The sequence below is a fragment of the Zosterops lateralis genome, assembly GCF_965231275.1.
Source record: "Zosterops lateralis genome assembly, chromosome: 3".
NCBI lineage: Eukaryota > Metazoa > Chordata > Aves > Passeriformes > Zosteropidae > Zosterops > Zosterops lateralis.
Window position 1 is genome coordinate 82,555,798 of NC_139764.1, and position 17,178 is coordinate 82,572,975.

The 17,178-nt window shown below is 37.1% G+C and overlaps 1 protein-coding gene across 5 annotated transcripts in view; it reads left to right on the forward strand.

Annotated features, from left to right (window-relative positions):
• COL12A1 (collagen type XII alpha 1 chain) overlaps positions 1-17,178 on the forward strand; it is a gene marked incomplete at its 5' end in the record, with an annotated part of 99,970 nt that overhangs the window by 54,614 nt on the left and 28,178 nt on the right. For all 5 annotated transcript variants that reach the window (XM_083856031.1, XM_083856027.1, XM_083856028.1 and 2 more), the window contains 17 exons: positions 25-164; positions 1,295-1,424; positions 2,079-2,221; positions 3,144-3,273; positions 4,221-4,363; positions 5,771-5,900; positions 6,086-6,205; positions 6,810-6,956; positions 7,709-7,825; positions 8,268-8,414; positions 8,502-8,576; positions 9,129-9,268; positions 11,103-11,226; positions 11,422-11,565; positions 13,507-13,671; positions 16,472-16,510; positions 16,606-16,744. In XM_083856031.1, the coding sequence (XP_083712157.1) occupies positions 25-164; positions 1,295-1,424; positions 2,079-2,221; positions 3,144-3,273; positions 4,221-4,363; positions 5,771-5,900; positions 6,086-6,205; positions 6,810-6,956; positions 7,709-7,825; positions 8,268-8,414; positions 8,502-8,576; positions 9,129-9,268; positions 11,103-11,226; positions 11,422-11,565; positions 13,507-13,671; positions 16,472-16,510; positions 16,606-16,744 (2,173 nt within the window). The remainder of the gene's footprint in view (positions 1-24; positions 165-1,294; positions 1,425-2,078; positions 2,222-3,143; positions 3,274-4,220; positions 4,364-5,770; positions 5,901-6,085; positions 6,206-6,809; positions 6,957-7,708; positions 7,826-8,267; positions 8,415-8,501; positions 8,577-9,128; positions 9,269-11,102; positions 11,227-11,421; positions 11,566-13,506; positions 13,672-16,471; positions 16,511-16,605; positions 16,745-17,178) is intronic.

Genomic DNA, 17,178 nt, shown 5'->3' on the forward strand with positions numbered 1-17,178 from the left:
TGACATCTTATTGATCTGTTTCAGAACCTCTCACCACTGTGAAGAACTTGCTAGTTTATGACCCAACCACCAGTACTCTGAATGTTCGATGGGATCATGCAGAAGGAAGTCCTCGCCAGTACAAAGTGTTTTATGGACCTACAGCCGGAGGTGCAGAAGAAATGGTAAATTCTTCATATGGATCTCACTAACCATCTCAGATAAATTACAGCTCATGATAGTGCTGAGAGAAATGCTGCTGAGTGAAGTAGGTCTTGTTTGCCTACGCACTGGCTTTTTTTTCTGTTCACAGCCACCCTGGAAAAAATGCACGGCACCTCCATGAAAGTTCCTCCCATATGTATTACAGATGTTTGATTTCATATAGTAGACCATTAGTGATTAGTTCTTAGCATGGGATTTAATACCACACACCATTTCTTGTTTTTTTTATCCCTAGGGCACTGTGTGTGAGTGTAAAGCTGACTTTAGGGCATACAAAATGTTATAAAGTTAGCAGACTTCATTTCTACCCATTTTTACTACTAAGAAGTCATGTGACTGTAGCCTTCAATGGTATTTGTGAAAGCTGAAAAATCCACATTTTAATCTTCTGAAATTACTTAATTACTGAAGAGCTAAAAGAATTCTGAAGATAAGAAACCCTTGCTGCAGACTGGGAAATATTATTTCCCAGTTGTGTTTCTTTTCTCCACATCAGTGCAATTTAATGCTCAAATGAAATGAGTCATACATGAATGCCATCATTTCAATAGCAACTGAAGTGCAACTGATGACAATTATTCTTAAATGCTGTGGAGTTTTATTTCCTAACATGAGCTGCTCATTACTTCTTGTTATTAGCATGTTGTAGTATTATGTAATATTTTTCCTTGACTTAAAAAGTGATATTTTAATGCCTCTGAGCTGCTAAGTAGTAGTCATTAAAGATATCACTGCAGATTCTGCTACTTTCATTACACTTCATTTCACTACAGCAGGATCTGGACCCAAAAGTGGAGAGAGCTATAACGGATTATATAGGAGGGAGCTATAAGGGATTATTTGGGGAACATAGAACTCATTTGTATTAAGTCTGAGACATAATCTTCTTGAAAGGCAGTTCCAGAGGATACCACAAACCATGTTTTTTTAAGCTTCACCTTTTGTAAAGTTTTTATCACATCCAGCCTGGAAATGAGAACTGGTAGGGGAGTAAGTGAGAAATAAAATAGCTTGAACTTTTTGGTTGTTTCATTTTGGTTTTATATATTTTGTAAGTTCCTTGACCCTTCATTTCTTTCTAAACTTGTAGACCACAGTACCAGGAAATACAAACTATGTCGTCCTGAGGACTCTTGAACCCAACACACCTTACACTGTAACTGTGGTTCCAGTTTTCCCGGAGGGGGATGGTGGACGTACCTCTGACACTGGACGTACTTGTAAGGAAGATAGTCCTTTTCAAGAAAATGTTAGGATTTTTTTTTTTTTCAATCGCCTCAGATGATTAGAAATTGATTTTACATTAAAAGTTTAGCTGCTTAGTTATTTTTGCAGCTTTGTAACTTATTCTATTTCCTTTGCTTATTTGTGTGGAGGCTTCAGTCCACTTAACTTGGGCAAGCTCTGCCCCAAAGTTGTGCAGCACACTTAGTGTTTACTTCACAGAATAGTCAAATTTTCATAGTAGTGCTAGTAGAAACACTCGTGAATAGTGAATATTGGTGTTAATCAATGCTAATGTCCATACCATGTACTTAACATTTTCCAGGAAGTTTGAGCTACGAATGTCAACTCGGCCACAAATGTGCAGTTTGTGGTTATTTTTCATACATATCTGATCAACAATAGGATAACAAAGTGTTATGATCATACTTTCAATTTGCAGTACAAACATGTACATTGCTGCCTGGTATGGAAGTTTGGAAAGACTAAACATGGAGATTCTTAGCTTTGTGAATTTTGGTCTAACAAGAGTAGTGTGTTTATCTTGGGCTGAGGTGCTTTTCAGCTCTTTTGAGCACTGTTGTAAATTCATGTAGAAATAGAACTTATACAAGCAACTTTGTAAAACTTGATTTGTATCCTTGATCTAGTGGAGAGAGGAACACCAAGAAACATTCACGTTTACAATCCCACACCAAACAGCATGAATGTCCGTTGGGAACCTGCTCCAGGTCCAGTACAGCAATACAGAATTAATTATGCTCCACTGTCTGGCCCAAGGCCATCAGAATCTGTAAGTAATTTAGCTTTTATACTATTAGTCAAACATGTGTTGAGAATATTGCTTCCTTCAAAGAGTGTAAAAAATAATAGTAAACTCAGGCCAACTGTGTGCCCAGGAGAGTCTTTGCTGAAAGCACAGTGCTTATAGGAGTCTAGTCCATTAACAAAGGCTTAATTCGGTAAAATTATAGAATGAGAAATAAGAGTCTCCCATTTAAAACACTATATTGAGGATTGAGTATCCTTTAGTATATTGCATGTAAACTTCAGTTAAATTAATTTTTTTAAGAGAGTCAGAGACAACAAATATTTATTAGGAATTGTGTAATTATGAAACTAGATGCCAGGTTTATGTGATTTTAGCACCAAACCATCTGCTTACCCCACATCATTACTGTTTAGTGGGAATTGGTGAGCAGCGAAGTCTGGATATGGGTAAAAAAGTGCCCTCCAGGTTTGACGTAAGAATTCTTGGCTTTCTATAGAAATTAGTGCAGTTTTAAAGCTTTAACAATGAATATACTCATGCAAAATGTACACCCATATTGTATACATAGATGTACATGTTTTTATGTAAGAAATTGTAAGGAATTTTATGTCCTTTATACATAGTAAACTGTGACAGAATTTCCTTTTTTAGTTTCTGTTTATGAATATTTCTCCTATTTTTTTCTGAACTATTTCCATGTAAAATGTAAAAAATAACAGTTGTATTTGAAGAACGAGACCTCCTTACACTGTTTGTTCTTTTTTCACCCACTATTGAATTTTTATCAATATTGCATGCTTGAAATAAACTTGTGTTATTTTTCTTGGACAGTGTGCAGCATGGTCATGTTTCCATTTTTTCTATATTTCATTCAAGTTGTTTTCTAAAGAGATTGTATAAGCTGAAACTTAATTTTTATAGGTGTTTTTTGTTTCTGTTTTAGATTGTGGTGCCAGGCAACACTCGTGATGTGATTCTGGAGCGCTTAACTCCTGACACTGCTTACTCAATAAATGTTATAGCTCTGTATGCAGATGGAGAGGGAAATCCAAGCCAAGCACAGGGAAGAACATGTAAGAGACAGTCAATACTTGTGTTGTGAAGTATACATCAAAATTGGGGTGTGAAGAATTTAGAAAATTGGTTACAATTACAAATAATGTAAGCTATTTAGTGCAACTCTGAATTAATGCATCTGAATTACGCCTGCAGCAATCATAGGCCTCAGTTGCAGAAAACTTTTGCTGTCCGACAGCTGTGGTACTTGAATAATTAGCAATGTATTTTTCAATTGGGAAATAAGCTTAATTTGAATGTGTAAGAGTTTAAAGGCTGTTCTCAAAATCAAATTACAGGCCAATAACAATTTATCTTTCGTAAAAAAAATAGCCTATTAAAATGGGTAGAATTCTTTGTCAACAGAAAAAAAAGGGCTTCATGTTTGGTGTCGGACATGGTAATTGTGTGTGTTGACCTCCTCAGCTGTTGGTTTTTTTTTTTTTTTTTTTTTTTTTTTTTTTTTTTTTTTTTTTTTTTTTTTCTGCAGACAGCTAAACACCAAAGTCTCATTACAACTTACCTCATAGGATCTTGGTTATCTTATGTTTAGATTCTTTAAAATTCATACAAATACTTACAGAACCTGTCAACAACAATAATTTTTCTTCTTCTATGTTTCCCTGTAAAATCCTCATATTCATCTAGAACTTAAAGATGTGGCAGGTTATAGTTATACTGCAGGAGTTTGAGAAGCAGAATGTGTGTAGATGCTCACTTTGCACGTCTGGATGTTCTCTCCCTTCCATACTGCTCCAGTTCCTCCAGTTGGGCCCTCTTTCTATTTAAGACCTTCAGGCATTGCTGCATGATCATTGACTTTATCTCCCCATGTATATTAATTTATTCAGGGTTTCAGGAAGGGCCTTTGACTTCGGCTTCAGGGCAACATTTGAATTGATGAGGGTGACACTGATCTAGAGGTATCATGCTCCATACAACCTTCTGTATTTTCGTTCTTCAGTGCCTCGCAGTGGTCCAAGGAATGTGAGAGTATTTGATGAGACGACAAACAGCCTTTCTGTACAATGGGACCATGCTGATGGGCCAGTCCAGCAGTATAGAATCATTTATTCACCCACAGTGGGAGACCCTATAGATGAATATGTAAGTTCTGTAATTCATTAGTAAGCACTGAGGTGTTCTCAGTTCAATACAGAAAAAACAAGACACATGCTCTACGTGTAGTACACTGTGCAGGCTTGGTGGGTTTTCTGGTCATTGTTGTCAATGTTAGGAGGCCATGGTTTGTATAAAACAGTTTTTCTCCATGTAGCTACGGAAACTATATGGTTTTATGAACACATATGTGTGTGAAATAATGTTAAATATGTGAGTCACACATTAATCCAAAGATTCCGAAGAGAATCTGCTTCCTGGCATTTCGTTAAAATCTGATGCATTGAATAGCCATCTATTTCTTCATACTGTATTCATGACAAAGTCAGTGTGCCAGGATACAGAATAAACATAAATCTGCATTTTATAAATTGAAGAGACCTGACAGAGTCTAAGAAGACAACAATGGTAACTTCGATTCAGCATATAACTTGCTGTTCTAAGTTTCAGTATGAATTGTGTTTTCATTTCATATCCTGCACCCTAATTATAGTACAAGTTATTCTGAAGCTTATAAAATTCACAAAGTATTTATAGCAAAGCTAAGCTCAAATCCTATAGAGGACAATGACAGAATTCCTGCCAACTGCCACCAGCCCAAATTACATTATTTTCATTTTTATATTACTATATAGCACATGCTGAAAATTCACTGTTTGAAAATTACCTACTGAACTACTCTTTAATCAGGACACATATTGTCAACACACATCTCTTCTTTGCAGAAAATATTGGACAGTCCATAAAAACAGCAAGTCTCAAAGAACTGAAAATTTTAATCAAGTATTCATAGCAAGTGCTGACTGGCATGCACTTTTGAGATAGATACCTCAAGTTACTTCCATTAGTTTCAGTGCTTTATGTCTTCCTTATGGAGCAGGATCACTTTTGGGATTATACCTACTTTTTCATTAGAAGGGAGCAATAGTGCATGGCTGCATAAGGAAGCTGAGATTGAGGGATGCATAAATAGGGACATTTTTATATGTTGATATATTTAGAGCTTCCATCTCAGGATAACTTGTTTCTGCCAAGAAAGCAAACACATCATTATGACTTTCATATTTCTGTGAGGGAATAGTACTGAAATCTTGGTGAAAAACTGCAGCATCTCAGTCTGATGTGAGGTTGGGCCTGAAGAATCAATTTGATTTATGTTTTCATGATGGCCACAGTGTTTTGTAATTCAAAATAACAAATACTGATAATTGTTTATAGGCTATAACCCTTAAGGTATCCTGAATGACTTTTTCTGTGGTGGGCATAAAACAATGTGTGCCAAATGTCAGAACAAACTTCTGTTTCTAGCTACTGTAACTACTGATCAGCTACAAGACTGTTAGTGTGTTTACTTCTGTCTCTTTTGTGTTCATCTCTGTTTCTTTTGTGTTCTAGACAACAGTTCCTGGCATAAGGAATAATGTAATACTACAACCACTACAATCAGATACGCCATATAAAATTACTGTTGTTGCTGTGTACGAAGATGGAGATGGTGGACAACTGACTGGAAATGGCAGAACTGGTAATTATAGTTTTCATATTATTTATTCTTTTTTAAATTTAAGACATATTTCTTGAGCACTTCAGCATTGTTAAAGCTTCATTAAGTTAATGAATTAATTACCTTGCAGAGTAACAATCTGCATTTCTAAAGATTGAAAAACAATTACTAGCTTAATTACAATGGATTTTTTTCTTTCTTTTTAGTTGGCCTGCTTCCTCCTCAAAATATGTATATAACTGATGAATGGTATACACGTTTCAGAGTTTCCTGGGATCCTTCACCTTCCCCTGTTCTTGGCTATAAAATTGTATACAAACCTGTGGGTAAGAAAACTTGTTCATTCTGAGTTTACGACTTTCAGAACAATGAGTAGCTAATGGCAGACCAGAGTAGAAATCATACGTATCATTTTGTGTTAAAGGATCTATTTATTTAATTTGTTTACCAATTTTCATGGAAACTTTAGTCTTATTATCAGTATTCTATAATAAACATAAATTATCAATCACAGTTTTGTACATTCAATTGAAGAGATTGAATTGTATAGTTAAAACTTTATACAGTGTCCTGATTTGTTTTTAACCTCTTTAGTGCCTCTTGTCCTTCTAAGGCTATGAACTGGTGCATATGAGATGACATTGGACAGGTATTTGGGTACTAATGGCCTGCAGAACTTTTGTTTTATGTGGCCTTCAAACAGTATACATATATTTCTAGAAGCTGAACACAAACATGGCACAATAGTTTGTAAACCTATGTGTAAGTTCTGTTTGTAGCATTGTATTATGCTAAAATTTAAGAAACCAATATGCTTTGTTTTAGAAAAATGAAGTTAACTTTTACTGATGTGTAAGAGACGGAATAGTGTTGTAGCTCATGTTCTCATGATTCTTTCTTTCTCTGTTCTTAATGTCTCCTTGATTCAAGGTTCAAATGAGCCCAGAGAGTTTTTTGTGGGAGAAGTGACTTCCTACACTTTGCATAATCTGTCTCCCAGTACTACTTATGATGTGAATGTTTACGCCCAGTATGATTCTGGAATGAGCATACCTCTGACAGATCAAGGCACTACATGTGAGTCAGAATAATTTTGTTGTAGTCATGCTAGATACATATGCTGGTTTGAGATAACATTGATAAAGAGAAGATTCTGATGGCTGGTTGCTAGGAAGCCAGAACATCCTCTCATGGAGAATATTTGCCATCTGTCCATGATGTAGATCTTAAAAGTACTAATCTTGGAAAGAGTAATGGAGATATATTTTAAAGTAAAGTCTTAATGAAATAAAATTTTCTAGACTATTTCCTAAAATTTTGTTAAGCTGTAGTTGGGGTCAATCTTTACCTGTCTCCAGGGTACAACAGAATTTAACCATGTTACTAAGCAGGTCTAGGCTTTTTGATACTCTGCTTTTACCTCATAGGAATGTCCAGTGATTTTGATGGTGTCCTCAGCTAAGAAACTTCTAAAAATTTCTTTAGTTATGATGAATCAACCATCCTGACTCAGTACATTCTTTTCATAATGCTGTATATGAATCAGATTTTTTATTTTTGCAGGTTTCTTATTTTGTAAAGAAATCAGCTTCATGTGAAAACTCATAAAATGGGCTGTTATCCAATATGGGATCTGGGGCCTTTGTAAATAGCTAGGTGGGGATCTGTAGGGTGTAAAATAGATTTGACTAGAACGGCTCTTTCTTTCTCCAAGTATTTTTAAAAATCAAATTCCAAACCAACACTGCCAATATAATTTTAATTTTGGTGTGCTTTACCTATTACATACTATTTTCCAGAGAACAATTTATCTCTTTCTCTTTTCACAGTATATTTGAATGTCACTGACCTAACTACTTACAAAGTGGGTTGGGATACCCTCTGTATCCGGTGGTCTCCTCATCGGTCAGCAACTTCCTACAGACTGAAGCTAAACCCAACTGATGGTAAGTGTATTTTATTTTTGCAATTTCTGGAAACATAATTGTCTTATGTCAGTGACAGCACTACTTATTTGGATTGGTGGCAAGCACCAACCATAATGATACATCTGGTTGAGTTTTAAAGCTCTGAACGTAACCTGTGTTTCTTGAGTGGTAAAAAAGTTGCAAAGAGGGAGTACTGCTTATTGTCAAGTGGACCTACAGCTACCAGTAGCTTGGTTTCACTGCAATGTACACTGCAATTGTATTTTCCACTGTGTTCCAGGGTTCATAATCACTACACAAGTTTGGTCTCGAAAGGCAATTGTAGGACGAGAATAAGAGTGCTGTCCCATTGGCTCTAACCTCCTCTCAAGAAGTTTCTTCATTTCTACACTTATGTAAACATACATTGGAAGGGAAGTAATAGGTTTTAATTTTCTTTCTGTTGGGCTTTTTTTGACAGGTTCCAGAGGACAAGAAATCACAATACGTGGGTCAGAAACGAGCCACTGTTTTACTGGCCTCTCACCAGACACAGAATACAATGCTACTGTCTTTGTTCAGACCCCTAACCTGGAGGGACCTCCAGTCTCTATGAGGGAGCATACAGGTAGGTAACAGATACTGTGAAATTTAAGTTTTAGCTATAGAATTTGTCTTGGTTCAGCTGTAGGATAAAATTATTATTTCTTTTCAGTCCTCAAACCTACAGAGGCACCAACTCCACCACCTACACCTCCTCCACCTCCCACGATCCCTCCAGCTCGGGATGGTATGTTTATTTCTAGAATTATTCAATATTTTTGTGTAGTCGCTGTACTATTTCATAGTTTACCTCCATTTTTCATAACTTTAAGTGGATTTAAAACTAACACACCATTTTAGGGAAATGAAGATTGAGACCTTTCCTAATACCATCCCTTTGTTCTAGAGCTTTACTATACTTCAACATTTCCAGGTTTAGAACAGCAAGTTGCAAAACTTTGGGGAAAAATTATTGATATTCTATAGCTCTACTATAGAAAGTCTATGAGATTATCTGCTCTCAGGAGACATTTCTTCTTTTACAGTACCTGATCAGAAAAAAAAGTAATTTACAACATTTACATTTTATTATTGAACTCTTTCACATTTCTTGAAGTTTTCTTTGATATATTTTAATAAATGTCTTTGTATAGAGCATTAGTTATCTGTCAGGTTGAATGTGTGGTAGTAGGCATTTGCTGAATATTTGTCATTCTTGAATTTTCAAATTTTGAAGCAATATTTATTTCATGGTGATATGGTTGATGTATTTTAAGGGTTCCTTTTCTTGGACTTTCAGTATGCAGAGGTGCCAAAGCAGACATAGTGTTCTTGACTGATGCTTCCTGGAGTATTGGTGATGATAATTTCAACAAAGTAGTGAAATTTGTTTTTAGTACAGTAGGAGCCTTTGATTTAATCAATCCTGATGGAATCCAGGTAGGTTTGTAATTCCCATTGAGTATATTTTGGAGGGAAATTGAAGATGAACTGAATCGTTACTTTCTTTCAGAATGCTGTCATTTTTTGTATTAGATTGTTTACATATATATGAGTGTGCATGCCTATTATTTATTAAATATATTTGCCATTTTATAAATATAAGGGAAATCCAGTCTATTTTGAGATATTAATATTCTGAAATACAAAATTTGCGGTTTGTACGAATCCTCCAGGTAGAGAAACTGGGGCAATGTATGATCAATTTTATATTTTTTGTTTATTTGTATGCGGCATCAACAACTGGCACACTGCTTAGGTCTTATATCATAGGTGTTGTCTCTGTCATATCAGAAATCTGTTTAGGAACATTCTGACTTGATTGAGGGTTACATTTTAAATTCTCAGTGTAAAAGCTGAGTCTTGTGCATGCAGGGTCCAGCTGGCTTGCCATTGCTGAACTCCCTAGAATCCCACCACACTAAATAACAGAATGCCTTTGAAAAAGGTACTTGCAGAAGCCTTTTCATGCTGTGATAACATGGGTCCACTCCACAGTGGGCATAGTAAAAGTATGAGGAGGTCCTCTTAATGAATTAGTGCATTTTGAGAGTGTGAACAGTAATAGCTAATGAGGGATAGACTTTCAGGAGTTCTGGGCTGCTCACAGCTGTGACAAAGTAACTTCCTGTCAGGCTTCTTACCATACGCACTGCACCATTAGCGGTTTTTTCTACTTGTAGGAAGCTGCATGAAATCAATGTCTAGGTTCCTATAACCACTTCTCTTTCACTGGATGAAATGAAAGACATGAGGTCTGAGAGAGTTTCTTACATGGTATTTCTGGAGTGCTGCAAAGAGCTGCAGGTGCAATTCATTTTCTTTGGTTAGAAGGCTGACAGGATGTTTACATTGTTAAAGGTCTGCTTTTCATCTTCTAGGTGTATTTTTAGTCATTTGATTCCCTATCTTTAACTCTCTAGACTTTTAAAGGAAAAGATACTCCTTAAAGTCACTCTGTGTCAGACACTCTTTATCACTCTGAGCTCTAATCTATTCCAGGTAGTTTTTGTTTTCATTTGTTTTTTGTTTCATACATTTTTCTTGCTAATATATATGGAAGTAGAGAAGACAATATAGGTGACAGACACATATAAGCACTAATGTTTAGTAAAATAATAAAGTCACATACCACTTGAGATGCAACTATCTCAGGCTTTTAATTCAATATTAATAATTTTAAAAGGGGAAATTACTACAACAAATGCGAATATATACATACAGAAATATTTCTATTCAGTATTAAAATAGTATGCTATAATATCGCAATTTTATAGAATATTAAAAGGAGCAAAAAAAAAGAGATTATTTAGGAATAAATTTTCAGTGATTGTATTTCAATATTTAAGGCAAGAGAGTATACACATATGTGTGTATCCAACTTAATGACAGTATATTGACAAGTTCTTTTTTATTCCTAAAAAAACGCCAGCTGGAAGTCTAGTAGATACTGTGCATCTGCTCAGAAATAGAGAACAGGTATATATACTTCACCACAGTAATAACAAGAATTTGATCATTTGCATTTAAAGCCATATTACATTTTATACATAAAAGAGAAAGAAAGAAGGAAAGAAAGAAGAAAAGATACTTGCGTGCACATTGCTGTGATGTCTATATATAAAAATATGTATGTGTGTGCATAATCAGACATTTGAAAAACAATTTTTGATTATTTAAGACTTCTTAATATACAAGTTTACATATTTCAATGGAGAGAGTTGGCTTGAATGTGGAGGTATGAGACTGAACACTGCATTATATTCCATTTCAGGTTTCATTTGTGCAGTACAGTGATGAGGCAAAATCTGAATTTAAACTGAATACATTTGATGACAAAGCTCAGGCCCTGGGAGCTCTTCAAAATATTCAGTACAGGGGAGGAAACACAAGGACAGGTAATTCTGGGCTGTAATCGTATTTACTTAAGATAAAATATTTTCAGAAACTTTGTAGTTATCCTAATATCACATGGCTGAAGAAGTAGGTTTTTCTGTTGTCTTTTAACTCTGTGGGTGTTGCTCTTACTAAGTAAAAGAATTATTCTCTTGTGGATAATAAGGATGATTCCTTGTTTATTGTACACTTTGCAGGCAAAGCCCTAACATTTATCAAAGAAAAGGTTTTGACTTGGGAGAGTGGCATGAGGCGAGGTGTTCCCAAGCTACTTGTTGTTGTCACAGATGGTCGGTCTCAGGATGAGGTGAGGAAAGCAGCAACTGTCATACAGCACTCTGGTAAGCAATTCACAGCACCTGGCTGTTTCTTTTCTGTATTGCTTCAGTTGTGTGGGAATCATTTACTCATCCTTTATGGACTTAGAAATTTATTCTGGGTATTTGGGAAAACCTCAAAACTATTCAAAGAATTTGTGGTCTTTGGACCTAAACTTACATTTTCTCTCTGGGGAAGGAGGTGGCTTCCCAAAGTTTTCAAGTAATTCCTCATGCATATCATTTCAAAGATGTGGCATTTGGTTACTTTTTCTTTTCGGTGTGTGGACCCCAGAAATCATTGGGAAGTGTACTCTATACTAGTGCTTATGTTTTAATGGGCCTGGTTTGCTGAAGTTTATGTTTTATCTGGTATAAACCAGTGGATTTCCAGTTAAAGTAACTGTTTTTGAAGGAGAGGAGTCTGAATGGACTCCTCTGTTGCCTTTTGAGCTAAGAAGCACAGCACTTCCTCACCAGATTTGATGGTTGTGGCTTATGTGAGTGTAGTAATCTGTTCCTGTCCCAGCACTCAGCATTTTGCATTTCGGTCCATGAACCACCCAGTCCTGATCTCTGAGCAGGGAGGTGCTATACATCCTTATGAGAATCACATGCATGTAAAGCACAAGTGGCCATCTTCTCTGTCTCTTTAATCTGGAAGAATGAGCTCTGTCTAGATGGTTTCTCAGTCTCCTTGGACAACATGCTTCAGTGCTTAACTGCCCTCCTGGTAGGAGACTTTTATTTTGCATTTCACCTAAATCTTTCTTCATGCTAGTGAGATTGTTGTCTTCATTTATCTAGTTAACCAGGAAAGAAGTTGATCACTGTCCACTGTAATAGGCCTTCCTCTTTGAAACTTGTTGTCATCTCCTGTTTCTGTCCTCTCTTTTCTAGACCAAACAAACCTATTTCCTTCAATTACATGTTGATCATGTTTTCAAAACCTCTTATCATTTTTAGTTTAGTACACATATCAAAGCATACTCAAAGCTGGACAGAGTATTTCAGCCAGAGTTTCAACGGAATTGGCTACAGAGGATTAATTACCTTAAAAAAACAAAAAAACCAAAAAAACAAAAACAAAAAACAAAAAAAACCCCAAAACAAAAGAACAAAACAAAACAAAACAAACAAACAAACAAACAAACAAACAAACAAAAAAAAAAAAAAAAAAAAAAAAAAAAACAACACAAAAAAAACCAACAAACCACCACAACACCTTTTATAATTCCGGTTTCATCCTCCAGCTGGCTTTTCCAAGAGATGTTTCTCTTCATTTAAATTTACACCTGGTCGTGTGATTGACTTCTATAGTCTGGTTCTTCTCATTTAAGACAACTAAACATTTACGACAACTAAATGTCTAGTCTAAGGTCACTGTGTAGGGTCCTTTTATGACTGGTAAAGAGAGCAACAGATAAGCCTCTATAGACAATGACTTTTCCTATCCTGAAGTCATCATGTTAGGGAGCTAAGATGAATTGCTTTCTGAATCTGCCCATGTCCACCTGGTGATTATAGAGAAAAACTATACTACTTAACTTGGAAAGTAGAAGTTGGTGAGGTGAAGACCGCTCTAAGAAAGAGAAAACGAGAGGCATGAAATGCAAAAGATGGAAACAGATAGACAACTGGATAACTAATGGTCTGTACAGTTTTTGGCCACAGAACAGATTTAAGATACTGTAGAGTTGAGGGAATTTTATGTTTTGTATTAAACTGTGAGGGGACTATGTAGCCAAGGCTGCATGAGATTGAATAATAACCTGCAAAAAGCAGTGAAAGAGGAGAAAGTTTTGAAAGAAAGATGCAGAAACCTTGAACTTTGACAGGATGAAAAGAGATCTGGAATATGTGCTATGAGGTAGCTCCTCACAAGTCAATGGTTTGTACAATATTGACATGAAAAATGTTAATGTATGTTTACTGCATTTCAAGTAACAAGTGTTATTTTTACAGGCTTCAGTGTCTTTGTGGTTGGTGTGGCTGATGTAGATTACAATGAACTGGCCAAGATTGCCAGCAAGCCCAGTGAGCGTCATGTATTTATTGTTGATGACTTTGATGCCTTTGAAAAGATTCAAGATAACCTCGTCACCTTTGTGTGTGAGACAGCTACCTCAAGTGAGTAGAAGACACTGGTTTCCCTTTTCCCAAATTGATATGTTTGCTTATATACAGCTACAAGTGAGTGGTGGGGCTGACCTTGGCTGGATGCTGAGTGCCCACCAAAGTTGCTCTATTGCTTCTCTTCTCATCTGAACATGGAAGAGAAAATACTCATGGTTTGAGATAAGGGCAGGGAGAAAATCACTGAGCAATTACTGCCATGCGCAAAACAGACTCAATGTGGGGTAAAATTAATTTATTATCAATGAAATCAGAATAGGATAAGGAGAAATAAAACCAGGTATTAAAAAACTTCCCCCTGCCCCTCCCTTCTTCCTGGAGTTAGCTTTACTCCCGATTTTCTCTATCTCATCACCCTGAGCACCACAGGACTACAGAGAATGAGGGCTCTGGTCAGTTCATCACATGTTATCTCTACTGCTCCTTCCTCCCCCGGGGGAATAGTCTTCAAACTCTTCCCCTGCTCCAGTGAGGGCCCCTATCATGGGAGACAGTCCTCCATGAACTTCTCAATGTAGGTCCTTCCCATGGGCTGCAGTTCCTCATTAACTGCTCTAGTGTGCATCACAGAATTACAGAATCACCTTGTTAGGGTTGGAAGGGACTTCTGGAGATCCTTCAGTCTGATGCCTCTGGTCCCCTGGAGCAGGTTACAGGGGAATGCATCCTGGTGGATATTGAATTTCTCCAGACAGGGAGACTTCGCAACTTCCTGGGCACCCTGTTCCAGTGCTCTGCCACCCTCAACATAAGAAAGTTCTTCCTCATATTGAGGTGAAGATTCTTCTGTTTTAGTTTGTGGCCTTTGCTCGTTTTTCTGGGCACTTCTGAGAAGAGTGTGGCACCATCCTCTTGACACCCACTTTTGAGATATTTATATGTATTAATGAGGCCCTCTCTCAGTGTTCTCTAGACTAAACAGGCTCACCTGCCTCAGTGCCTCCTCATAAGAGAGCTGCTCCAGATCCCTCATCTTCATGCAACACTGCTGGAACCTTTCCAGTAGCTCCTAGTCTTTCTTGTGTTGAGGAGCCCCAAACTGGACTTGACACTCCAGATGTGCCTCATTAGGGCTGAGCAGAGGGGCAGGATCACTTCCCTTGATCTGCTGGCTACTCTCCCTGATGCACCCCAGGATAATATTGGCCTCTTTGGCTGCCAGGGCACGGCCAGCTTGTAGTCAGCTCATTATCCACAAAAGCTCCCATGTCCTTTTCAGCAGAACTGCTCTCTAGTAGGTCAGCCCCCAACCTGAATTTGGGGTAATTCTTCTCCATGTGCCATACCCTATGCTTGTCCTTATTAAATCTCATTAGGTCCCTTCCACATGGTGTAGTCCTTCAGGCACAGCCTGCTCCATTGTGGGTCTCTCATGAGGTCAACAAGTCCTGCCAGAAAACCTGTTCCAGCATGGGCTTCTTCTTCCATGGTGCCACAAGGTCCTGCCAGGAACCTGCTACAGTATGGGCTTCCCACAGTGTCACAGTCTCCTTCAGACATTCACCTGCTGTGCCATAGGATCCTCCAGGGGCTGCCAGCAGATATCTGCTCCTCTGTGGAATTCCATAGTCTGCAGAGTGACAGCCTGCCTCACCATAGTCTTCACCACAGGGAAGACCAGAAATGCAGTCACTCTGCAGAAATCTCTGCTCTGACAGAGGTGTTTCTCTCACATGCTCTGACAGAGGATTGTTTCTCTCACATATTCTCTCCCATATTCTCATTCCTCTCTCCAGCTGCAGGCTGTTGTACCATTCCAACAGACACAAACCCCAACCCCAGCCACTGCCCCTTTTTAAATGGGTTATTCCCCAGTCATACGAGCATTGCTGATGGGCTCAGCCTTGGCCAGTGGCAGGTCCCTCTTGGAACCAGATGAAACTGACTCTGCTGGACACAGGGGAAGCACCTGGCAGCTTCCCACGGAAATCACCCTTGTAATTCCCCCATTACCAAAGCCTTGCCACTCAAACTGAATACAATTTGCCATCTTATTTAAGGTACATCAGAAGATATGTTCATTTAAAAAAGTTAGATTTCAGAATAACTGGATATAATTCAAGGGAGCAAGTTGCATTTTGAAATTTTGAAGTGAGTACTGTGTTTTATGTAATCTAATCTTGCATTTCAAAAGTTCTAGTAGACGAAAAGAGTAACAGTCACCAACAAGGTTAAGAAGTAGAATGATGCCTGATGTAAACTGCAGGGCACAACAGGTCTCTTATTTACCACTGGAATAGGTAAATGGTGCTAAAGATGTTTAGCTATAGTGTGTGATGCTGTTTTAAAATTATCTAAGTAAAGCTCAGTTGTTTATTCAAGTGAAATCCTTCTATGGCAAAAATGAGATTCTCAGGCCTGTCATGTGCAACTGCATGTTCTCTAACTTCCTCATCTGCTGGCTCCTGAGGAGCCACATAAATTTGCAGTTATTTCTTGAGAATCTGACAGCTATTATGCAGCTTGACTCATGCTTTAAATATTCATGGAAAGACTGTGTCATTGTCCTCCTTTCTTCTTATGAATTATACTCTTAAAATATTTGGGGTTCATTTGTCATTTCATACAATTTGTCATAGTAGAAATACCCTACTAAAAGTGATGTGTAAAGATTTTGACATTACGTCTACCACGGTTCAGGACACAGTATGACAAATGTAACAAAAACTGTCTCATAATTAATAATAATTGCATAGTAATAAAAACTTAGTAATAAAACTTTCTGAAGTATACATATGTTCATATCCTGTTAGGCTTAGTAGTTTTGAATTATATATTGTTTCATGTCTTTCAGCTTGTCCTCTTATTTACTTGGAGGGATACACTTCACCTGGTAAGTAATTGTCTAATATTTTGGCATAGGTTCGTTTGTGTCTTTTACAACTCTACAATGTTTCTTATTTTTTTTTTTTCTTTCTGGACTTAAAGGTTTCAAGATGCTGGAATCATACAATCTAACAGAGAAACATTTTGCTTCTGTACAAGGAGTTTCACTGGAATCGGGCTCTTTCCCAAGCTATGTAGCATATAAACTCCACAAAAATGCCTTTGTCAGCCAGCCAATACGGTAAGTAAATCTAAAGACTTATATTTAAGGTGACCAGGTGGTGAAGGATTAACAGAGTTTATAGATAGGATTTGTGTGTTATGGAAGATGCATTAATTTAATGTTCTTTTTATTAAGCTTCAAGAAATACATACAGAAGAACATCTATCATTGTTTCCATTAAATGCTAATCTATTTCTTCTACTACAATCATAGTTCACTATTAATCTAGTTGCTTATTTGTCTTTGAGATTATGCTTCTTAACCATTCAAGTTGCATATAATCCACAGTTGATACTTAACCAGTTGAATAACAACCTCTTTAGTACAATGAATTCTACATTACTGGACAGAAATGGTTTCAATATGGAGGGATTACCATCACTTTTTCCAGAAGCATCATTCTTACTGCAACAGGCAGCACATTGATGCCATTAACTTAGTTTCTCCATAAC